General features: G+C 38.6%; 5 protein-coding genes across 5 annotated transcripts; 2 read left to right on the plus strand and 3 right to left on the minus strand.

The window, feature by feature from the left end:
• The first annotated feature begins 555 nt into the window (after positions 1-555).
• sap18 (Sin3A-associated protein) lies at positions 556-2431 on the plus strand. Its single transcript, XM_066706492.1, has 4 exons — positions 556-716; positions 1182-1291; positions 1747-1869; positions 2049-2431. Exons 1-4 carry the CDS (start codon positions 645-647, stop codon positions 2203-2205), a joined length of 462 nt encoding a protein of 153 aa, XP_066562589.1. The 5' UTR covers positions 556-644; the 3' UTR covers positions 2206-2431.
• Positions 2432-2787: 356 nt separating this feature from the next.
• ska3 (spindle and kinetochore associated complex subunit 3) lies at positions 2788-10930 on the minus strand. The gene is made up of 13 exons (XM_066706491.1): positions 10781-10930; positions 10168-10279; positions 9806-9867; positions 9151-9316; positions 8451-8898; positions 6001-6089; positions 5716-5888; positions 5364-5412; positions 5125-5270; positions 4826-4939; positions 4347-4441; positions 4005-4135; positions 2788-3526 (listed from the first exon to the last, which is right to left on the minus strand). Exons 2-13 carry the CDS (start codon positions 10268-10270, stop codon positions 3354-3356), a joined length of 1749 nt encoding a protein of 582 aa, XP_066562588.1. The 5' UTR covers positions 10271-10279; positions 10781-10930; the 3' UTR covers positions 2788-3353.
• Positions 10931-12127: 1197 nt separating this feature from the next.
• LOC136751787 (uncharacterized) lies at positions 12128-15022 on the plus strand. The gene is made up of 3 exons (XM_066707567.1): positions 12128-12243; positions 12515-12960; positions 13813-15022. Exons 2-3 carry the CDS (start codon positions 12517-12519, stop codon positions 14503-14505), a joined length of 1137 nt encoding a protein of 378 aa, XP_066563664.1. The 5' UTR covers positions 12128-12243; positions 12515-12516; the 3' UTR covers positions 14506-15022.
• Positions 15023-15301: 279 nt separating this feature from the next.
• On the minus strand, positions 15302-17652 carry LOC136751839 (potassium/sodium hyperpolarization-activated cyclic nucleotide-gated channel 1). Its single transcript, XM_066707598.1, has 5 exons — positions 17548-17652; positions 17169-17315; positions 16244-16481; positions 15734-15901; positions 15302-15321 (listed from the first exon to the last, which is right to left on the minus strand). Exons 1-5 carry the CDS (start codon positions 17650-17652, stop codon positions 15302-15304), a joined length of 678 nt encoding a protein of 225 aa, XP_066563695.1.
• A 2-nt stretch (positions 17653-17654) lies between these two features.
• Positions 17655-24516, minus strand: hcn5 (hyperpolarization activated cyclic nucleotide-gated potassium channel 5). Its single transcript, XM_066707599.1, has 9 exons — positions 24400-24516; positions 20876-21087; positions 20575-20764; positions 20034-20147; positions 19588-19591; positions 19197-19321; positions 18559-18720; positions 17766-17864; positions 17655-17675 (listed from the first exon to the last, which is right to left on the minus strand). The coding sequence occupies exons 1-9, from the start codon at positions 24514-24516 to the stop codon at positions 17655-17657; spliced, it is 1044 nt and encodes a 347-aa protein (XP_066563696.1).
• Between the last annotated feature and the right edge of the window lie 248 nt (positions 24517-24764).

Consider the following 24764-nt stretch of genomic DNA (forward strand, 5'->3'; position numbering starts at 1 on the left):
AATTATTTGTAATTTAAAAGATGTACATTTTAATGTAATCTGACTAGCCAATGAATACGATCTCTGGGGATTTCTTGACATTATTTTATTATAGAGGGGGGGAATCCAGTTAAGACTGAATAAAGATATAATGTTCACACAGAACAAAACGTTGACTTTATATCCAATAAAAATGAATATTGCAGATATGAACAAATTGGGCAAGCCCAGAACAAGAGGCAGATTACTTACAGAAAAATGTCTGCATCACTTTCAGGATTTATACATCAATATATGTAATGCTTCAGTCTCACACTTTGGCAATTCATATCAATCAAAAACATGTAAACCTAATTCCATTCATAAAATAAATGGTCACAGAGAAAGCTGTGCAGTAAGTATTAAAACACCGGCAAACGCTCTGTTCTGTTATAGGTGTTTGGGTAATCAATCTGAGCACAGGGGATAAACTAAAGGCGCGCATTATCGGGATTATACGGTAGAGTAAATTGGCTTTTGGCGAACCTGGCGTTTTGATAGGCTGACTGGCGTCTGTTTCCTCTGCGTCATCAAAACGTGTGTGCTGGCCGTGACCCGGAATTGAATGAATTTGGACGAGGTCGGCGTTGAAAAGACGGGTTTTTTATTTAACTTCTTTTGCAAAAATGGCTGTAGAATCTCGAGTCACACAAGAAGAAATCAAGAAAGAGCCCGAAAAACCAGTCGACAGAGAAAAGGTAGGACACGAGTTTGTGGTTTTATTTGCACAATGAATAAATGAGAATCCGTGCAGATCTGCTCCCCGTGTTTGTTTTTCATGTGTTCAATGGCGCTTTACTCGCTTTTTTAAAAGAGTTTGCACACCCAATAGTGCCCGATAAATGCCCCCCGAAAGATATTCCCCAATAAGTTGCTTAGTAACGCGTTATTAAATTCAATACGATTGTATCTAGATAAATCAAAATGAATTGCGTTGTTATGTCTGGCAATGCATCGCTACGCAGTAAGACATCAATCCACATAATGTTACGTCAATAATACTAAATAGCAGAGTATTGAAGCTCCCCAGTGTCCGAAGTTTGTAGTTTGACTGGGTGTGCGATCAACCAACGAAACAGCCCTAGTGCGCTTTTCCCATGTGATGTATTTAACCTTTTCGGTATGTGCTCAGCATGCATTGACTGTTGTGTTTTTCCCTGCAGACATGTCCTCTGTTGCTGAGGGTGTTCACCACTAACAATGGCAGACATCACAGAATGGACGAGTTCGCCAGGGGAAACGTGCCTTCCAGCGAGCTGCAGATCTACACCTGGTAGGACCCTGTCACAGATCCCGCAATGTCGTCTGTAGCCTAGGGATCAGCTAGAGCCCCACCATTTACATTTATTTTCTCGTTTAGTTTGAGTTTTGCCCCAGATGTCACTCACAAGAGTCTTTTAAACAATTTTGAAACTTCTCAGCAGAGTGAATCAGTTCTGAGATAATGGCATGGGTCTCGTTTGCTACAGAAAAATTGAAGGCATAATATAGCACTAACTTTTTATTAATTACAGTGGTACATATTTTACTGACTGTTTAAACACTATCTGGAAGGCATATAAAATAACCATGTGTGTGTATATACTTCTCTATTTCACTTTAATGAGATTGCCACTAGCTTCAGACAACTCCTGTCATCAATGCTAAGATGGACATTTTTCGGTTAGTCCTTGATCTATAAGAACCAGGTACTTCTCAGATGATCCAAGTAATATTGTTTCTAAACAGGATGGACGCAACTCTGAAAGAACTGACCAGCCTGGTGAAAGAAGTGTATCCGGAAGCTCGGAAGAAAGGCACGCATTTCGGCTTTGCCATAGTATACCCTGATCCTAAAAGACAAGGCTACAGGTAAGGATTTGTGAGGGGGGATGTAACTTCCAGCCTAATAGAGAAAAGTGTTTGAAACTATCCCGCTTCTCCTCAAAATAAAACCAACAAATTAACTCGCACACCTTCCCCCAGCATCATTGGCTATTTGCAAGGTGCTCTTTATGTCTAGGTTCTTATTTCTCTTCTTTCATTTTCAGAGTAAAGGATATTGGCAACACAGTGTCTGGGCGGAAAGGGGCAGATGACTCTATGACACTGCAGTCCCAGCGGTTCCAGATAGGAGATTACCTGGACATCGCTATAACACCCCCGAACAGGGCGCCTCCTCTCCCGGGACGCATGAGGCCCTACTGACCTCGGGTCTGAAGATGAGGCATCTCTTTCCATGCAGTCTCTGCATTTAATACCCATTCAAGAATCTTTCAAGGTCGTGTCAAGTTTGTAATCCCTTGCTTCTTTTGTTTTTTTTGTATGGTTTTCTAAACCACCAAATTTGTAAACTCGGTTGTCCTGGTGATAAGGAATAATTGTAATTTTCTTTTGGTAGGCTGTGTAATTCAATAAAATTAGTTTTCAATAATTCTAGTCTTTTGTTCTATTTAGTCAAATCCCATGTTTCAGTCTAGTGGTTGTGTAAAACTTAAGACAACAAATATCCACTAATGTGTCTGGCTCTCCTTAGTAAGAAAACATATGTGCCTGTACTGTCATTTCCAGTTATTAAAATAATTCACACCAAGTGGAACTGAATAAGGATGAGGTTGTGTATCGCACACACCAGTCACCCTTGGAAGTTTGTAGTACTGTCTTTGCATATTTCTCGATCATCCAAAACCAAACTTCAGAAAGGGAAAAAAAAAAAAAAAAAAAAAGTGGCATTGAGACCTTGGAATCATTCATAAGCCTGAATATAATACCAATTTAAGTCACTTAAGCTATGTTTTTAATAAAGTTTATTATCCATTCCAAAGTGCAGAAAATAGAAATTACTAGTTAAAGACAAGTAATCATGTAGATCATAAGAACAAGGTTTAAATACATAAACTAAGGTAAAAATGCTGACAAAAAGGTAATTGTACAAAGCACTGCCATTAGTTAAAGGTAGAACAAGCAATCTCACATCAAGAACATTTAATTTGGAGACTATCAACCACTGTGTGAAAAATTCACAATTATTTGGACAGTGTGCTAATTATTTTTAATGACTGACATATCTCCTTCATTGCCTGAAGTTTTCTTGTGGCATCTTGTCGCTGATACTCAAGAGGCTACTGTGGTTCTGATTCTAGAGCATGCCGTGACGGAATTACTGTGGACAGTTTGTTTTGTTGTTGTTATACAATATTCTCTGCAGGATAGCAATTGCCCAGCTTTACGAAGCACTGAAAGACTTCCCAGTTGCTTCCCGAATGTCCTGGAGTTTTATAGCTCCTGCAAAGTCTGCATGCTGGAGTCTTCCTGTTTCACTCCTCAGGTCTGAAGCAGTTTGTCAGTGTTAATTCTCATGCAGAGAGGACTACTTTATACACAGTGCTGGTGCCAGTGGTCCTCATCTTCTTCAGCCTTTTGAGCTCCACCAGACACAGGAAGTAGATGTTTGACTTTGGCCCCACATCTATTACACTCTTGAGCTCGGACTCCTCCATCAGGCTTGCCGGAGAGTCCACATAAGCTCCTGTTGTTGGGGAGAGGGTTTGAGAATGATTCGATTAGATTTGAAATGGGTCACTTACATTGGATTATTTATTTTTGGTTATTTTTCATTTTGGATATTTTTAAAGTCAAACTTTCTAACAGACAGACCTGATAAATGATGCATTATTCTGCTTAATTGACTCAGAGGGCATTGATGCCTGAGGTACCAATTCAAATGAGTAAAGACCTGGGAGAATTCCCTGGTGGATGTGAACAACCTCATTTCCAGATTGGCTCGACTGACACCAGGTTATAAGGATGTTTGAAATCACCGGTGAGTTTTCCACAGCCTTAGTGATGTGAGTAGACTTAAGACTTTCCAACAAATAAGATAAAAATGCTTTGCTGCAAAAGCAGTTCCTTTCACTTCAATATAAGTACACAGGTCCCTTTTGCTTAGCCCTTAGATGCGTTTCTTCCCATACACAGCCTCCTTCATGAAAATCAATATTACAAACCAGTGTAGTTAAGGTCCAGAGCTCTGTTTATCCTCTGAATAGCCTGATTGAGGCTGGCCAGAGGTATCTGCCTCAGGTAATCTGGTAGGGTCAAGAAATCCTTTTCTGACACTGTGGCAAGACTCTGAACCCTACAGGGAATACACAGGTCACCAACAAAAATCAAGTTAAAGGGACAGATCACAAGCAAACTGGAATGTATCCATATACATGGCTTTTGTCATTTGACAGTTTTAAAACCATTCTTAACTATGCATTAGTGTTTAAAAAAATAAATAACTAGAATGTGACATGTATCAGTTTCACACAGTTGACAGTAAATTTAATGTAGAATACTCCCACCTATTCTCTTTTCCGTCTTGCTCTGTTTTCAGAATGGTTGGTCTTGGCTTTGGAGACACATGGAGTGAAGGCTTTGCATTACACTGGGAAAGGTGCTGTGAAACAAAACAATTCGATCAACTGAGCTGAGCGAATTATAATCAGAAAACATATGGTATCAAATACAAATGTGTAATCATTACCCATCCGAGATGAACACCACTGTATAAAGTAAAGCAGTTGTACTTGGCTTTTAGACATGGCCTAAGTGATGTGGAATTAGACCTCTATGCCCTTCCCTATTTATTTTAAACCACCTACTTCAGCATCACAATACCTTAGCAGGTCAACTCCAAAGCACATATATGTTTTTTAGTTCTCCTAAATCCCCACTGGGGAATGGAAGCTGAGAGGAGTATTTATATATCAAAAACAATGATATTGCATTACAGATCCTTGTTGTGAGCCTGAATACAATGGCAATGTATACATACACTCACCTTAAAGATATCCTCTGTAACAGAGCTGAAGTCTGGCCTCTCTGGCATTTGTAGATCCAAGTCAGCTATCCCTCTCCCTGGGGACATACTCAGTTCATCACCTGGGGCTTGGAACTGTGGATTTAAAAAGAGTAACTCAAACATGACACCGACAGAAATCTATTTTAACAGAGCACCTTACTTTGCACAGGGAACGAAAAATAACCTTAAGATAAAATATTTTCCTTAATTTATGAAAAATATTAAATTAATCAATTCCCCAACCAATAAAATATGAACTTTATAATCTATTAACTTACATGGGTTAATTTACTGCAAAACAAAGACTGAAAGTTTGGTAGCTCTGGAATAGCATCATTTTTATACTGCTGTATGTCTGAGAACGTTGGGACATCACATGAAGCATGGTTATTGTAGACTGGGACCCCAGGTGACTGAGGATGCACTGGAACAGAAACAAAACGAAACGCAGTGAGAATTTCATTCACATTTCAGTCCTAAATGACTTGGCCTTTCTAAATGCAGCTGGAACACTCACAGTGACTGAAAGCCTTTTCCTTGGGTCCAGCAGCCTCACGTCCCCTGTCCTGGAATTGAAGGACAGGAATAAAGGGCATGAAAGGTGAGTGCATTCCACATAACATTTCAATTTCCTTACTACAAAATGAGTAACTATCACAATACATTAAACCAGAGTTGGGGTCAATTCCACCTCAATTCAATCTGGTCAACTTGAATTCCATGTCCAGTTCAAGATTGAATTAGAATCTTTAAACCAAATTCCAATAACATTCATAATTTGATCCCAACTTGGCATAAAAGAGAGAGAGGGGTGGGAACAGGAAAAGAGTTATCTATAGCAGTGTGATGCTTATATCTTCCACACTTACATGAATGAGCTTCTTGAAAAATGGCGTCTCAAAAGATGGAAGTTCAGGGGTGGAGCTGTTGTTGTGTGTTGGCTCTGTTTTTTTGAGGTTTGGGGGGGAGGGTGGAGCTTGCTTTTTATTAATTTTGAATCCCGGGGTGCAAAAGACAGGGGGCACAGGGGAATTCATGACAGCTGTAAAAAAAAAAAAAAGGTGGGAGAGTTTTAGAATTTATTAAAAACAAAAAAACTCGATTAAAATTAACAGCTGATAAGCGATCAGTGTATATTTCAGAATACTGGTTACCATTCTCTTCCATGTGCTTATTCTGTGCAGGTGTAGAGGGATCCTGTGCCGTTCTCATGGCTGCTTGATATCCAGATTGTACCGCAAAGCTGCAAAAAACAGTAACTTTTTTAAGAGTCAATATCGTTGACAGATGCGTTGGAATAAAAATGTATTAGACAAATTCAAGCAAAAAGTTATTAAATAACTTCAACCCATATTCATATCAAACATTCCAAACCCAGCACACGAATTCTCAGAAATACAGTGAGGGAAAAAAGTATTTGATCCCCTGCTGATTTTGTACGTTTGCCCACTGACAAAGAAATGATCAGTCTATAATTTTAATGGTAGGTGTATTTTAACAGTGAGAGACAGAATAACAACAAAAAAATCCAGAAAAACGCATTTCAAAAAAGTTATAAATTGATTTGCATGTTAATGAGGGAAATAAGTATTTGATCCCCTATCAATCAGCAAGATTTCTGGCTCCCAGGTGTCTTTTATACAGGTAACGAGCTGAGATTAGGACCTCTCTCTTAAAGGGAGTGCTCCTAATCTCAGCTCGTTACCTGTATAAAAGACACCTGTCCACAGAAGCAATCAATCAATCAGATTCCAAACTCTCCACCATGGCCAAGACCAAAGAGCTGTCCAAGGATGTCAGGGACAAGATTGTAGACCTACACAAGGCTGGAATGGGCTACAAGACCATCGCCAAGCAGCTTGGTGTTTCAATGATCATGAGAACGGTGAGGAATCAGCCCAGAACTACATGGGAGGATCTTGTTAATGATCTCAAGGCAGCTGGGACCATAGTCCCCAAGAAAACAATTGGTAACACACTACGCCGTGAAGGACTGAAATCCTGCAGCGCCCGCAAGGTCCCCCTGCTCAAGAAAGCACATGTACAGGCCCGTCTGAAGTTTGCCAATGAACATCTGAATGATTCAGAGGAGAACTGGGTGAAAGTGTTGTGGTCAGATGAGACCAAAATCGAGCTCTTTGGCATCAACTCAACTCGCCGTGTTTGGAGGAGGAGGAATGACCCCAAGAACACCATCCCCACCGTCAAACATGGAGGTGGAAACATTATGCTTTGGGGGTGTTTTTCTGCTAAGGGGACAGGACAACTGCACCGCATCAAAGGGACGATGGACGGGGCCATGTACCGTCAAGTCTTGGGTGAGAACCTCCTTCCCTCAGCCAGGGCATTGAAAATGGGTCGTGGATGGGTATTCCAGCATGACAATGACCCAAAACACACAGCCAAGGCAACAAAGGAGTGGCTCAAGAAGAAGCACATTAAGGTCCTGGAGTGGCCTAGCCAGTCTCCAGACCTTAATCCCATAGAAAATCTGTGGGGGGAGCTGAAGGTTCGAGTTGCCAAACGTCAGCCTCGAAACCTTAATGACTTGGAGAGGATCTGCAAAGAGGAGTGGGACAAAATCCCTCCTGAGATGTGTGCAAACCTGGTGGCCAACTACAAGAAACGTCTGACCTCTGTGATTGCCAACAAGGGTTTTGCCACCAAGTACTAAGTCGAAGGGGTCAAATACTTAATTCCCTCATTAACATGCAAATCAATTTATAACTTTTTTGAAATGCGTTTTTCTGGATTTTGTTGTTGTTATTCTGTCTCTCACTGTTAAAATACACCTACCATTAAAATTATAGACTGATCATTTCTTTGTCAGTGGGCAAATGTACAAAATCAGCAGGGGATCAAATACTTTTTTCCCCCACTGTAGATGTCCTCCATCAAGATAGATATCTGGCTGGATTATCACAGCTCTGATGTAATCTGGGCCCTGGTGTGGGTCCTCTCAGCTCTTTAAAGAGCCCAGATATTCTCCAATGAAGAGAAGATCCTGTTTTACCCTCCAGGAATGTAGATTGTATGTAATGGAATGTAAATATATCCTGAAAAGTCTCACTGCACAAATTAGATTGGATATGAGCCAGAAGGAGTGAGATGGCACTAGTAACTCGGAGAGGTGAAGGGGAATGGCAGCTTTTGTTGACTAATCAAGTGCTGCACGCACACAACAGTAGATTCTGCCCTCCATAGTATGTTGAAAGACACCACCTAGGGGACAAGTAAGCAGCAAGTGTGCACTTCTATACTCCAGCTCCCTCTGGGAACAGGTCAAACATTTTTTAATGTATTTTTACTCTTGAAGCAGAAAGGTTTCAGTCAAGTTGAACTACAAGTACAGTTTTTCGAGAGGTTTCAAAATACATTCAGAATATATGGCCTAAAATAAAAAAATAAAATCAGCACAGTATTACTTTCTTGCTAATGAATCAAATGTAAGATTTCCACCTGCAATTAAAGAATTTTAAATCCCATTTTAATGCAACAGCTCATGTTAGAATGATTGTACTCATTTTATATTCTTTGCTGTGTGCCGTATACAGGTATGACACCCCTGCAGTGCGTCCTGTCAGAGAGCAGCAGCAGTGTGTACCTGGCAGGCTGGCTGGGCTTGTTGCGGAGCAGGTCCATGGTAAAGTCGTTGTTCAGGCACATAGTGTAGTCGCTGATCCCAAAGCCCTCCAGCCTGGGTGTGAAGGCCTCGTCGTCCATCTTCAGCTCACACTTGGGGGTTTTGGGAAGTGAAGGGAGGGACACAGTGATGGGGGGGCACTGGCTCTGGCTGGACTGCGTGGCCGCGGGTTTCTCCGACACCCCCCAGGCACTGGGGAAGTGGTACTCAGACAGACCAAAGTCAGACAGCCGAGGGGTGCGCAGGGGGTCGGTCTCAAGGAGAGGGTTCTTTGTAGGGGTCGTGCAGGGCTGCTTTCCTGGATCCTCTTCCTCACCTGCTTGCTCTGCATCCATATCCTCACCTCTCTGCTTCTCCCTAACAGCATCTTCACTCTTCTCTGTTGCGGCTGCTTCACAGCCATTCACCTCTGACAAACAAACGACAACATGCTCATCAAATGAGAGGATGGTCTAACACCGTTATCTTCACCTACGCAGATGCATCAGTTTTAGTGTTCAGTGGCATTAAATCTAATAGCAGGTGGAAACAATACATTATCACTTTGAGCACACAAAATGGGATCTATTTAAATCTATGGATTTATTTCACAACAAGGGTAGAGGTTCCCTTTAAGAAACAGAAGAACTTCTACTGGTAAACCATGGAATGAGGGACTCACCTACTGGATTCTGTGGCACAGGCTTGTACCCATACTTCTCAAAGTGTCTTTTCATCCTCTCAATGTCCTCCGTTGTCCTCTGCTTCAGGATAAGAGTTGAGCGAATGAAATCCCTGACATCCTTGCCCTTGGACTGAGTGGTGACAAGCTGATTTTGAACCTGCGCCTAAAATTGAAATTACATTGACAGCTTTTCATTATGTTTCAGGAAGAGCTTGTATGGAGTTCCAGTTTCTTTCTGATAAGATTGGAATTACTATCTATTAAAAAAATAAAAATTGATCATCTGCCTTCCAAGTGTTCAAAACTACAATACATGAATTAAAATGAAACCTAGCTCTACTATAATGTTCTCTGCCGTGCTGTTTATTTTGCATTGCCATAACATTTGACTGAATGATAAACTAAAAAGAAATCAGAAGCTGCTCTGTCTAAGAAATCTACAATGCTTACAGATTTTATTTTAGGAAGGTGATGTAGATGTGCTTCAATATATAACGTGGAACAATTTGAAAGGGGACTAAAAGACGAGGGGATCTTTTTATGTGTAAATAGAAACCCATTAAGATATATTTTATAAAAGGTCAGTTACTCAGAATACCTGGAAAGAGTGAACTCGCTCTGTGCTGAACTGTTATAGTAAGTTGTTACGTACTTTCAAGGCTCTGACATCTGAATGCAGTTCATGAAGAGCTCGCACCCCTCCTTCACAAGCGTCTGCAAGAAACCAAAGAAAAATAATAATGTGAAAAGATTATTTTAGTAGTTTGTTGGTATCATACTCAATGACAGTCTCAAGTGGAAACACATGAGCTACAATAAGATACCAACCCAAGTCTGCCATAGAAACAATGTGAATATATCAGTTCTAATCTATTCAAAGGCACAGTGAAACAGAGGTTCTAAAATCTAGACAATAATTCACTTTATAACCCATTTTAAACGTGTTATAGAAACACTATAAAATACAATTAAAACAAATCAAAAAGGGAATATTAACAAAAAAAATTGAAATACCATCCTCATTGTTCAGATTAGCTTTTTCAAGGTTCTTCGTTTCACCTTCCAAGAAAACAGCTAAATGGCGTAGCTTTCTGAAGAAATGTCCTGAAATATCCATTCTGAAAAACTGAGTTAATATGATATAATGAGGGTTATGCGATCTCGGATTTGAGTTTTGTAAAACGTGTGACAGTTTAATTACATTAGCATCAACTTGCAATTAAGCAATTGTTCTGAATTCCTATCCAAGAAGTACAATTAAATAAATAACAGCACGGTTAACAGTGATTGTGTTGCCAATTATTTATTTTTCTGCAGTCGGTGTTATGAGATCTGATACCATAACTATAGGTGTCGGTGAAATACGTGGAAATATAACCGACAGCGAAATCAAACCACACACAACACAACACACAAACTCAACTAATTATACTTTTCACACAAAATAACTTTCCTGAAAACGCAACACACAAAAGGTTACTAAAAGTATAACAAATAAGCAAAAAACAGAGATTCATATTATGACTCTAATTTTATTAAAGCCATTGTATACTTTGAAATTAAGTACCCTGTTTCATAATACACTGTGATTATTTTTTTTTAAAAAAAAGCATTTTTGTTATCCTACCTAGTTGTTATGAAGCATAAATGGATATCTTCGAATTTGGCGCCTCTTCCTGTTTCCGGTCCCGCCCCCTTAGAATTTTATTTTATGGAATACGTTTTTCTACCACCAAGTCCATTTGATTTTATATATAAAAGATGTCTATGTTTGTTAAAATAAGACATATAAATAAATTACTCTAAAACGAAAACACCTTTTCCATACTTCACGCATGCGTAAATCCGAAGCCGACAAATGACTACCTATTCCATGTAAAGGCGCTAGAGGGCATTGTCTCCACACTGAGAAAGCCAAAGTTGAGCTGACCTTGAAAAATGCACCGTTTCTAATGATGGCTAAGACATGGGCTTTTAACATTGTTTAACATTGTTTAACATATCCTGAGGCGGAGGATATGGGCTCCTGGACTGACAGGTATCTTTAAATAAGCACTTGAAGAACATCATTTTATTTTTACAAGGGGCGAGAGATGATAAAGGAAGAGATACAGTGAAACAGCAACTTTCACTTTCAATTAACTTTTTGTTAATTTTTTAACACTTTTCTGAAGCATGCACTATATAAATCTTCCATGTTTTTTATCAACAAGACAGGAGCCCTTCTATCTTTACCTCTGAGTTTATAACATACAAACCATAGTCCCCTAATCAGACGTGATTGGAGCTTTCAAAGCAAGTGTTGATAAAAAGTAAGCCTGAGTGGACCAGATTTCAAGGACGGTCAAATGATTCTGAATGTGATAGAATTGTATATTTTGTTATACAAAAAGCAAACTTCTAACTATAATTTCATATTCATATTTTTTATGCCACAGGAACCTTGAGGCCAGACGATCTCCAGCGTAAACAGAATCATTTAAACAGAATCACATGTTGCAAAATTCCACTTAAATAGAGTAATTAGTACTTAAAATACTAAAATAGCCCCATAAATACACTAAATTCTAGCAAGGAGAGACAATAATATGTATATCAGAAAAACAAATATTACTATTGTCAATGCTTTCAATTAGAAAACAATTTACAATTGACAATTTGAGTCTTGCAAACGAGAGCGTTTACTTTAATCGTGTTGCATACAAACACAATGTTATTGAAAAATTCTTGTAACAGATAATAACATTTATGAACATTTCCAATGGCCCAACGGGTTTTTACAATTTAAATTCATACTCCATGCTATATATTTTTTCTTTCATATCTCATATTATGTTTTGCAAAGAAGTGAAAATTCAAGAGTAAAAACAATTAATGATATAGTTCCAAATTCCAGTGAAAGGGCACCCCTGTGGCTTGTGACTATACCCACTGATTAGGAATGAGTATTTGGCAAGCATAGCTGAGGCAAATGGAGATAAGAAATAATTTAACCAGTTAATATACCAAGGCTCCTTTGTTCTGCAAAGCCTATAAATATAGGGGACGTATTGAAGGTTAACTCACACCACCATTCTGAAGAACGTTAAGGTAAGTGAGACATGGATTCTTAAACACAAACAACCCTACTGGATTTATTCAGTTTTAAAACCGTTCAATGTAAAACTTTCTTGTCTTTTTTCATTTCCTATTCATTTTTTGTAGTTTAGGTCAGAATTAGGAGTTCTGAGATCTAATGTTGCTTTTGTGTTGTTTTAAATCATATACTTTCTCAATTGTTTTAGTTCTGTGTTTTTTATAATTAGATGTTTCTTTGCTGGTTCATGTGGATTTCCATTAATAGAGGCCCTTCCTTTCTCAGCCATGGCTCTCTTCGGCAAGGTGCTTGAGCCCGTAGGGTACATGCAGACCATGCGGGCCCTGGTGTTGGGTGTCTGCTCCTACCTGGATGGCAGCGCCAAGCCAGAGGAGGTGGAGTTTGTGAAGAAGAACTTGGACATCATTGATCAAGAGATGGGCCAGGGGCGGGGCTTGCTGAAGGATGCAGAGGTGCATAGCTGCGAGGACGACCTGGCAGTGGTGTATTATCAGCTGGGAGCAGTGGTACGGGCCGAGAAGGAGCACACCAAGCGGGAAACTGAGGTCTTCCTGCAGTATGTTGTGGAGTACCGCCTGGAGAGGCAGCTGACTGCCCTGTACAGCCGTCTGATGGGTATCTCTGTGCTGACCAACCAGCCTACTCTGTTGGAGGAGATAGTCAGGGACTATAGGCCCAAACGCTGGGAAATGAGAGAGTTTTGCGAGAAGGTTAGTGCTTTGTCCCTGTTTTGTCCATCATTCATATCCTCAACTAAACAGGCAGGGAATCATTGGGCTATATAAAATCTAATTGAAAATAGTAATAATAAAAAAGTGACTTTACAGCAGGTGGTTGTTGACAAGTGAAGAGTCGAAGAAATCCAGAGAGAGATGCACCTCCAATCAAAAGGTTTTTATTACAGGCAGCTGCAAGGAAAAGGTTCAGGAGGCAATCTCAGAACAGTCTTAGAGAAGTTAAAAACTACAGGCACTTTTATGCAGACCAGACAGGAGAGAAAGATAACAGGCCTACATGTCTGTCCCGTGATGAGTGCAAGTTCGGTTTCGTCCTGACAACTGCTCATATATGGCTAAACTGGGGTAAATTTAAGGCATACGTAATGTTTAATATAAGGGGGGTTTGTACGATGTATCAAGCCCAAATTGCTGGTGAAAACTGGTTCTTATCAGACCCTGTTCTTCTAGGTATCAGGGTTACACTATGGCACAGTACCGTAGCACAGTGAGACAGTGACCTTGTTTACACAGACACATACATTAAAGTCAAAAACTCAAATAAAGCCCTTTAATCAAAACAAGGAAAGGAAATAAAAACAGATAAAAGATAAAACACTCAAACTAAAAATGTTATAATGAGAATAGTCATGTATACTTTCAATATAGTACATTATAAGAATTGTACAACACTCCCTTGTTGTATAAAAGTTCTGAAATTCAATATTGCTGAGCATTTCTTTGACCTTTACTAATTTAAAGCGGTTAATCTTAAACAATTGGGGTTTTCTCTTTTAAACTTAATTGAATAAGTGTATTAAAGAATGTACATTTCTGTTTTTACAGGTGAACTTTGTTCTGGGGACAGGTCTACTGTGCCTTTTCACCCAGGCTTCACTGACAGGCAGGGACCAGGCCCTGCTCATGAGGACCTGGTCTGAGAAAATGGCTGCACTCTACAAGAAGATGAAGGCTTCTGGCTGCTTGTGCTCAGGGTACTTCCGGGAGCAAGCAGAGGAGGACATTCGCAAGCAGATCCAGGACGGGAAAAAGAGCAAGAAGACACCAGAGGAGCAGGCGGCATCCATCCTTAAAACACTGGAAAAGAACTACGACTGGCTGCGCTGGGCAGTGATGGTGCACCAAGAGTGTGTGGATGAGGAAGAGAAAGAAATGGAGAAGCCAGAAAACTTCATCTCTGTGGCTGAACCCTCTAGCATACATGTGGTGGCCTGCTACAGGGATGGGCCTTCTTCTTTGGATAAGAGCCGCATTCACCAGCTTATTGTAGACCTGGAGTGGAAAATCCCCAACCCTCCCCCTGACGTGTATGCTGCCATTGAGGAAGAACCCCGTAAAGCACGCAGCTACTTGGCTTCCCGTATGCTCCAGAAACTGCAAGAAGGGCTGGGCAATGGGATCTCTGTGCATGTGGTGCCCACCCAGATGAGTATGAAGTGCAACTTCCCCCCGGCCTCCTTCTACCTCTATGAGTACAAACACCGCCTTGCCACAGGCACTGTCTGTGTCTTTGGATAGAGACCAGCAATGTGGCTTTGTTGCTCAGTAAGTCTTTCAGATGTATTTAATCCCTATTACACTGTTTCACATGTTTTTGAATTTCAATAAATAACTATAAATCTATCACCTTAGTCTTTTTGAATATTACTAAAGTTACATTTATTAAATTTCTGTATTATAATTCATGAAATACATTAATTAAAGGGCTACCAAAAGTTTTTTCTATTTAAAGCAACACCACTGTAGTGTACTTTTTCTTTTCTTTTCGTATATGCATATGTATTGTAAGATGTGCTATATTAACTTTAGCAAGCAAAGTTCTGATTCAGTGTGTTCCAGCACCTAGAATATAATACGCCAAGAGACAGTACAGTTGCAAAACATATCATGTGAAATGTTTATTATGGAGCCCAGGAAAGGACATGAGAGAAAAAAAATAACCAATTAGCCTCCCAGTATATTGTGATACAGTTAACATTTTATTAATTTGTCTTTGATGGTAAGCTGTTATTAAAATGTTTTCAATTACACTGTGTTCATTTAATTGTATATGTGTGTTCTTTTCTTTAAATAAAACATTTAAAAATAAAAATAAAATGTCGATTTTCACTGTAGACTCCTCTTACAGGTTATTCGCATCTGCCTGATGATCATGTTCAATTTGAGATTCTGAAAAATAATTACATTAATCACATAAATACTGTGTAATTACTGAAGTTCAAATAAACTTTAAATACACAAAAAAATAAAACTGAAAGATTAAGAGATTCTTATACAACCATTGCTTCCTAATCAACAGTTAATGCCACTGTATTTACTTCAGTAGAAATTGGCCTGCATAGAAATACAAAAAATCAAAACTCATAGCAAGTGCCATGACATATTCATGTGTATCATCAGTATTTTATCCAATAGTGGGAATAGATATACCTGGTCATACAGTGGTACAACAACTCTAACCCGTGTGCTTTGAAGATTTAAGGGGAATGTTATTCTGAGTGGGCTACCAGATTGTGCAGGGAGGGGATACAGGCTAGTCCCTTTCACTTAAAGTTATTTTTTATTCTAATGCAGTAAAATGCATTATTAAAGGACACTAATTGGGTAGTGACTTTAATTATAGCATCTGATTGGAAAATGTAAATATCACAGTAATTTCAGAGAATGCTGTGAAGTGTTATAGCTGTTTTTCTGGCCTTCATTTTAGTGCCAGACTTGTGGGATGAAAGGGATCTTGTTGACTCACCTCTTAAATGAATCAGCCTCTCATTTGCGGTCTTGTCCAGATCCTCTTTAATCTCTGGGAATCCCTGCAGGACTTCTTCAAAGCTCCTAGCGGACAACGAGAATAGGTGACACAGAGTCATGGCTTGCACTGTTGCCGTCCGTTTGCACTTGGTCAGGAGACAGATCTCTGGAAGTAAAATCAACAGTCTGTTGTTAATAGCCTTAAAAATCACTAGTGTGCACACTACAAACATTTCTCATGTATTCACTTTCCAGATAATTTATTTCAGTCATATTTCCTCCAAAAAGCAGATACCAAGATCTTCAAATAAATAAATTGTTTTATATAATTTCATTCGTACAATAAATTACTGTAATTAATCATACAATTTTAAATATATAAAAGGGGTTTCCTGACTAAAATGTGCATATGCAGAACATTAATATGTGTGGGCTAAAATAAATATATGGAAAATACATTCAATCTAGGGAGTGTTTAATTGTGCATCGATAATATTAGGTAACCCACCTCCAAAATAGTCACCATCAGACAGCTCCTTCTGGAAAGTGGTTGTCATGACGAGGACTCTCCCACGCTCAATGAAGAACATACGATCTCCGGGGGCATTCTGATGTATGATAATATCTCCTTCTTGAAAAACTTCATGGTGCAGTTTCAACAACACAGCGTTGATGAAATTTGCATCCCGACTTTTGAACATTGGGGCACCGTTCAGCACGTTAGCACATAGGATATTTAGAATCTCCTGGAAGGAACAGAAATAAAATGGTTTATCATGCACATGTTCAGCAAAGGGATCAAATTAGCAAATACAATCTCATAGAAATTATACAGGCAGTAGCTTTCTAAGTGTAATGTTAGCAGGGTATTATTGACAATTATGAAAGGCTGTGTGACTAGTTTCTCAATGCTTGGCTGACTGAGCCATCATGCATATAGGACTACATGCATAGCTTATGGCAGTATTTTCAAGCTACTAAAAAAGACAGAGTAGTGTTTTACATCATTAATTTATTGATAGCTTTTCATTAAGGCTTTTTTTTAGAGAGATGTTGGCAGTATGCTGTGTCCACAACTCACCTGTCTGTTTGCACTTTTGCAGGATAGCTAGTTATTTATGCTTTTAATAATGTATAAATGATGTAATGAATACTTAAACAAGTACTGTTATTATATACACTACATGTAGTATTGATTAACTAAAAACAGAAATAGAGTGTAAATATGTTTATTTATTTGTATTTTCTTCTTCTGTTACAAATAAACCCAAAAGACAATCAGAGAGAATTGTCTTCTGTTTTCTGTGTAAAACGGAGGTATATTATTTTCTCCTATCTTTTGTGTTATGTTCAATCATGGTAACTAAGGTTTGTGCTTATGGGCCCAGCTGCCATATCATTTGAATGTTACTTGTTGAAATGTGCAGTCCTACCTCTCTCAAGGATTTTGAGACCAGTTTAAAAATGTCTGCATCATCAAACCATTTGCCCTGGTGTCTGGCCTGGTAGTAATTGGATATCCGAGTCCGCAGTTCTCTGGGTAGCTTTCTGTAGGTCATGTAATCTTCTATCTGATTAAACTGTGGTAAGTGAGACAGAGAGATAACACAGATGTATGTGTAAAGGTATAACTTGCAACACAGATCAAATAAGAATATATCAGACTTGGCTCTGCTTCAAACCATAATAAAATATTGAATTGTAATTAAACTTTTAGCCAGACACAAAACAGAGCTGCACTACAGATTATAGTTCAATTATAGTTATAGTTATTTTTATTTTTATTTTTTTTACACTTCAGAGGAAACATACTCTGCTTCTGTAGGCTTTTGAGGGTGCATCAACATTGGTCATCATTGCTGCTATATTGGCTACCATCATGGTGTACATCAAAGCTCCTGTAACCATGCTTGTCATAACTACCCAGAGCTCAGCTTCATCTGCAAGATTTAAAATTAAGGGTTAATGACATATGTGATTTCATAAAAGCTGCCTGTGGTTTGAAGTCAAAACGGTAAACATAGGCATACGTCACCTAATGGCGGCTCAGCTGAGCCATACGATATCCCAATCATGTGTGAAAGAGCACGAAACACTCCGAATGAGTACTGCTCTCCCAGTGTAGCATTCTAGATGAAAGAAGGCTTTGCAGGTAAATATGTTGCTTCACAGAAATTAATCTGTTTGTATAAACTGTTAAAGTTTTCCCCAATTATCACTCATATATATTGTTAGAACAGAATTACTAGACAATGCATAACAGATTTTGTGTGATAAAACAACTGATTAATCTGTTATTTAAGACCTGGTCTGGTCTATATAATATCTGTTCTTTAAGAACTAAGAACATGTTTATTAGAAATCTATGCACTTCCAATATTTCTGTTTTCAGACAATATTCACTGGGCACCAAAAATAAACAGACAATTAAAAGAACTGGACTTTATTTAAAAATATCCATAATGGTGATAATAACTGGTTGTTTCTATATGCTAGTTGAATTCAGATCATACAGAAACGGCATGTAGGACTGGTGAGAAGATTAATCCTCTGCAGATTCCCAAATTAATTTTACCTTTATACACACATTTTAGAACATAAGAAAGTTTACAAACGAGAGGAGGCCATTCTATCCATCGTGCTCGTTTGGTGTCCATTAATAACGAAGTGATCCAAGGATCCTATCCAGTCTATTTTTAAATGTTCCCAAATTTTCATCTTCTACCACATCGCTGGGGAGTTTGATCCAGATTTTGACAACTCTCTGTGTGAAGAAATGTCTCCTGTTTAGATATATTTTCAGCTAGATTTCATTGTTCTTACCGTTAAGTTTTCCCTTACAACCCAAGAGTTATTTGGAAAATCTTGTAAAGCGGGAATAAAGAACTGAATGCAGCCATTCCAATGGCATAGGAGGAGGATCATTAAAAACAGGCCCATAATGCGGATGATCAGTCGCACTGCTTCCATGTTTGCATTTGAAACCTATAAAGACAGACAATAGGGCTATACTGTAAGAAACACATGGGAGATCAAAATCACTGTTTAGTCACAAATTGTATCTTCAGTACTTAAGAAAACTACACCACCCAATTTAACAATATCCCATTTTGGGAGTGCAACTTTTAAACAATTCGAGCAGTTTTAAAGTAAATTTTGACCAGGGACCTCAATGACTTTCAATGTTCAGGAATACAGTATAAATCTCTTGAGATCTTAATCAAATTGTCTGTTAAAAAAGAGTGAAGAGTGCTTGATTGATTAAGGATGAAAGCAGGTATAGGGGGCATCCAGGCTATTGCATGTATTGTAAATCTGGAAAACCCAGTTCAATAAATCTGAACATTCAACAAAATATTTCGTTGTTTTTAGTGTACCCTTTATTCAACACAGCTTACACATTTTTGTACCTAGAAAAGTAAACTAACAATTTGTTATTATCCACCTATCAAAAAACCAACCTGTTCCCATTCACTGAAGAACCTCACCAGCCTAGACACACGCAGCAGACGAGCCAGACTAAAGATTCTTGCAAACATGACAATTCTCACCAATTTAGAAGCAGAAAATGAAGTGGTGTTACTGTCTTGTTCAAAATTCTAGAAAATTAGAACATACAGTGTGATATTAAATAAAAGACAACTGATATGTAAAAAACAATGAATAAATAAAAGCCATATTCATATATATATCATTAGCAAATTAACACTTATAGGACATTCTGAAAACATAAAATCACATACAGTGCCTGTAGAAAGGTGATTGTAAAGAAACTTGTTTCACATTTTGTGGTGCCAGTGCCTCAGAGTTTCATGCATTTGAATTTAGATTTATTTCCACTTTTCTACACACCATACTTCACACTGTTAAGGGGGAAACTGTGAAAAAAAAATGATATTAAAACTAGAAATCTGAAAAACCATAATTGGATGTCTCCACCCCCAAGACTTAATAATTGGAGGAAGCACCTTAGGCAACAATTACAGCTGTGAGTCTGTTGGGATAGGTCTCTACCAACACAAAGATTTGACAATAACTTTGTCCCAGACTTCTTTTGAAAGCTCATTGGTGCTCATGGTCGAGTCTTTGCTTTGAAATGCACTACCCAGTAGAGGGAAGCCATAGAAGCTGCTGATTTTTTCCTGAAATCCTGTGAATCACTACAATTGAACACAAATGGAGGCCACTTAACTCATGATTTTGAAGGTGATTGCTTACACTTGAGCTGATTTAGGAGGGTGGACACTTATCCAACCAAACATTATATTAACTCTCAGATAATACCAGAAGACATTTACCATTACCTTTGCAATAAGTATAATATAGTCCAGTGGAACAGCAGAAATCACATCAAGTGCAAACCAACTTTTCAGATAATGTTTGCGGATTTCCTTTGTATTCAAAATAACTATCTAAAGGCAAGAGAAAGGCAGAAATGAGTGAGAAAGTATCTACAAATACAAAGCTAACACACATGTTGACCAATAACACATATCTCCATGTTAATTATCCCAAAATCAAGCACTTTGATGTTAATTCTCAATATAAATGTGTAAGTCATACTGAAAAAATATTAAAGAGAGCTTTGAAAGTCAGTACATTAGGTGAATAGACAAACAATTATTTGATTTCTTTGTCCTTTTTCATTTCATGCCAGGTAAACTACAAATAAAATGTACCCACAGTTTCAGTTTAGTGAACCTTTGCCAATGATTTAAGTTTCCCTTCTCTGTTGCACCTCAGTAGGAGTTCGAGGGGACCCCATCATTTTGCATATGAATGTAAAAATCTATACACTTCTCCCATTTTACTACCACCTGTAGTAAACAATTCTCCTACCTCACTGTTGTCGGTGATGATACCCATCCGAAAGTTTACAACAATATCAAGTAAAAAGACAGTGTCTGATAGCAGATTGAAGATTTCCCAGGCACGAAAATGTTTATATCCATCTAGAAATGCAATTCCTACCGGGATTGCAATTAGGTTTAGAAATGTCAGGACCAACATAACTGTGATATAGTAATTCCTGTCAAAAAAGGAAAAGAAAAAAATAAATACTTTACAAAAGTACCTACTGTACCTAAAAGTACATAAGTCAGAGAAGTGTTCTGCTATCCATTCAATAATGATACCCTACCTGATGGCACTGAACGGGTGGATCACGCACGTGCCACTCTCTTGCTGTTGGACACACTCCCTCTCCAGTGCTGACATACTGCCATAGACATAAAGGGAATTCTTGGTTAACCTGGGAAGAAATAATGCTCTCCAACCATAACGGGACCATCTGGAAATTTTGGTTTCTGATATGTCCACGGCGACATCGCCATCGCCGTCATTTCCAACAGCCTGTTGTTGAGTGGAAGTCGATGAGATGGGATCTTCTTGACTTTCAAAAGTAGCAGTACTAGTTCTCACTGATAACATTTCATTTTTTAAAGAGGACCCATCAGGATCTATTGTGTTATCCATGACAATTGCCATGTCTGTGTAGCAAAGTTGTGTCCTTAATCAGACAATGTACATTTTTGAATTAAGGGTCATTGATGAATTGCCACGCAAGATGCTTCTCCTGCCTCGGACCCAGCATGTGCACCTTTATGGTCATTGGAAATGAACTGCTGGGATCTTTACATGGAGACGCACAGGCAATATTTTGCAGGCACTGTATTCAATGTCAACACAATTGAATGGTTTCGGATAACATTATTATTGTCACTTGAACCTTACAGATAGTGTTACTGACTGACAGTACCTAGCATGGGGCTAAGCTGTTTGAAGAGAAAAATGTTTCCATTTTATTCAAGTAAACATCTATCTCCATCTGCCTGGCTATCTCACTCTAAATGTTATAACTATACCTGGCTTTTAATTCACTTGCTTCTGTGGCTCGTATTAACTAAATATTTCAAAACATGTAGAAACACCCCTATGACTAACAACTCACAGTTTAGGTGAAGGGTTAGAGAACCTGTTAACCAAAATAAGGTGCCATTGATGTTCAGCTGTTTGTGTTTATATATCTGCAGAGTGAAGCCAGCTGCTGCTGTCCTTGTAGTTCCTCCCTCTGTCTACATGGCAAAGTATTGATTGTCTGTCTGGTGCAATATTCAATTGTTTTTAACTTTCCCCTTTTAAATACAATATTTTAATAGATCATGTGATGTAAATGTAGATTATATCTTAAACCTAATTCTTATTTAGAAAATGTCCTGCCTAGTGGAGCTATTGCAGCTTTCTATTTATATTATAAGTGTCACCTCCTAGTGGGTACTAGGGGTGACATGCTGAGCGACTACGCCACCTCTTTTTATTACGAGAGAGGACCTCATTGCACCCAATCACTGTATCCAAGGGCAGACTTCACGGGACCCCAAGGACGGGTAAGATGTTTATTTACTGTTAGGATACCAAAACAGGGCAAGAAGACTGTTCTTTGGCAACAATCACAATGCACAATGTGTGGGGAATACTAATTATAAAAGGTATTATAAAACGGGGCATCTAAAATGCTAAAACCACTACCCAAATACAAAGAAAGCTAAATAAAACAATGTAAAACCCAATTTCCCCATCTTGTTATTTACACATACAGAGCCAACAGTAATAACTTTCCTTTATATTTCAGTGAAGCACGGCACAACCAAATGCCATAGGTAGGTGTGACTGTGTGCAAATAGCAGAGAAGACTTTCTCCAGGAGGCTTCCTAATCTTGTGTCTTTCTCTTCCACACCTGGACCAGCCAAACAGAGCTCCAGCAAAGCTGCAGCTAAGGATAGCGCAGTAAAGCTCCTCATACAACTCTGTTATAATTTATATTAATTATGTCTTTCTTTGACAGTGCTAAATCAACTCCATTGTCGGCCCAGCAGGGCTCCAACAGAACTGCAGATAGGGAGGATCCACAGTGGGATACCGGAGGGGAGACAGCGGCAGCACCTTCCAAAGGCAAAGGTGCAAAAATGCAAAATGTCTGTAGACCAAGTAAACATAGTTCCTATAAAGTGCCAATGCAAGTTCCTCAAGGATATCTCAATATAAGTATTTCTATTAACTGTGCATGTATTTTATTTCTCATAAGGTAATCACAAAAATTCCAGTAAACAAGTAATGGTACTTAGCTGCTCCAAGAGTCCTCGCAAGCTCCGGTTGGTCTCGTTCCCCATTTGTTTCCAGGTTTCTCTCTCTGTTAATTATAATCCTTACTAAGAATCCTCAAGCCCTCTCTTCTTTGCTGTTGTGTCAAGCCACTTCCCCCTCCAGCACAACATCCTCCGCTTAGCACACCCTGCTCCATCAGGTTGTTTCTCTATCTGTGTCTTCTGAATGAAAGAAAGTCACAGCTTGTATAGCCAAGCAGAGAGGCAGGGGTGAAGGTGGAGGTAATTAGAGGAGAGAATACAAGGTCCAGGTGAGAATGCAGGTTGCAGGCGTACGCTTGGCAAAAGGGATCTTATAGTTCTATTGAGTGAGGATTCTTTTCTGTGCCATGGGTGTCCCATATGAAATTTTCAACATGGTACATCCACTATGGTATTCTATGATAAACTTTCCTATGGGTTTGGTCCATTAATTTGTGGTTTGCTGCATTTTTCTGGGAGAGCACAGCTACACCCCAAGCTTTCCACATATTTTCATCACACTATTGTCTTAGGTTTCATTGTACGGAAATTGTTACCATTGGCCTGATCTGAAGAGTCTGTGAGAACACATGTAGACAAGTTCATTTCTATAGCCCTGGCCTTCGGGTCGAGGTGTTGTATATATATATACAGAGTGTTTGAGGGGGTCAATATGATTGTATTGGATGACTATGTCGTGACCACCTCTTATTGGTAAGCTAATGTACAGTAAAAATAAGTAGAAAATGTATGAAAGTAATATACTCATGAATGGAAACATCTCTTGTTTTTTTTTCAAATTGTGAAACCTTGGTGCCTTGGTGCAACACTGCCCTGACTTTAGCAACATTACGCTGACTTTAGCATTGACTTTAGCAACACTGCGCTCAGTTTCAGTGAAATGCCATGCAACACGGGATTCTGCTGTTGCGTTTTCCTGGACTTTTTTTTTGGATCGCAAGGACACAGTTGTCACATAAAGAAAATAATATTTTTACAGCTTTTTGGTTTGGTTTGCTGCTATCAAAGATGGAGTATACATGCATATTTTTACAACCTTAGTTGAGACAATATGCTTGAGTCAAATATGAAATGACCCTCTCCCTCTTGGGGTTTACATGATTTTAGTTAACCAGACGTCATGCAAATTAAGGGGAAAGGAGTGAGTTAATATGCATATTACTAAAAAATGTTACTGGCACAATCCACCAGAAAAACAATTTAGACTGGATCCCTGCGTTGATGACATTGTTGATGACATTTGATGATGTTTTGAAAGACTTTGATGGCGTTGTTGAAGACTTTGATGACTTTGACATTGTTGATTACATTGATGACATTAACGATTGATGACTGATGACGTTTGATGACGTTGACGACTTTGATAACTGACGACTGTGATAACATTGAATACTTGATGATTTTGAGTATGTTGACGATGTTGATGATGTTCATGACTTTGATATTATTGATGATGTTTAATTACTTTGATGACTTTGATGACTTTGATGACATTGATGACTGATGACGATTAATTACATTGATGACTTTGATGACATTGATGATGTTGATGACTTTGATGAGATTGATGACTTTGATGACATTGATGATGTTGATGACTTTGATGTCGTTGTTGAAGACTTTGATGACTGACATTTTTGATGATGTTGATGACATTGATGAGTTTGACTTTGATGACTGATGACTGTGATAACATTGAATACTTGATTATTTTTACATTGTTGATGACTTTGATGACTGATGATTTTGATATTATTGATGATGTTTAATTACTTTGATGACTTTGATGACTTTGATGACATTAAAGACAGTAATGACATTAATGATTGATGACTTTTGATGATGTTTGATGACTTTGATGACTTTGATTATGTTGATGTTGT

The sequence above is a fragment of the Amia ocellicauda genome, chromosome 6, assembly GCF_036373705.1.
Source record: "Amia ocellicauda isolate fAmiCal2 chromosome 6, fAmiCal2.hap1, whole genome shotgun sequence".
In the NCBI taxonomy this organism is placed as follows: Eukaryota; Metazoa; Chordata; class Actinopteri; order Amiiformes; family Amiidae; genus Amia; species Amia ocellicauda.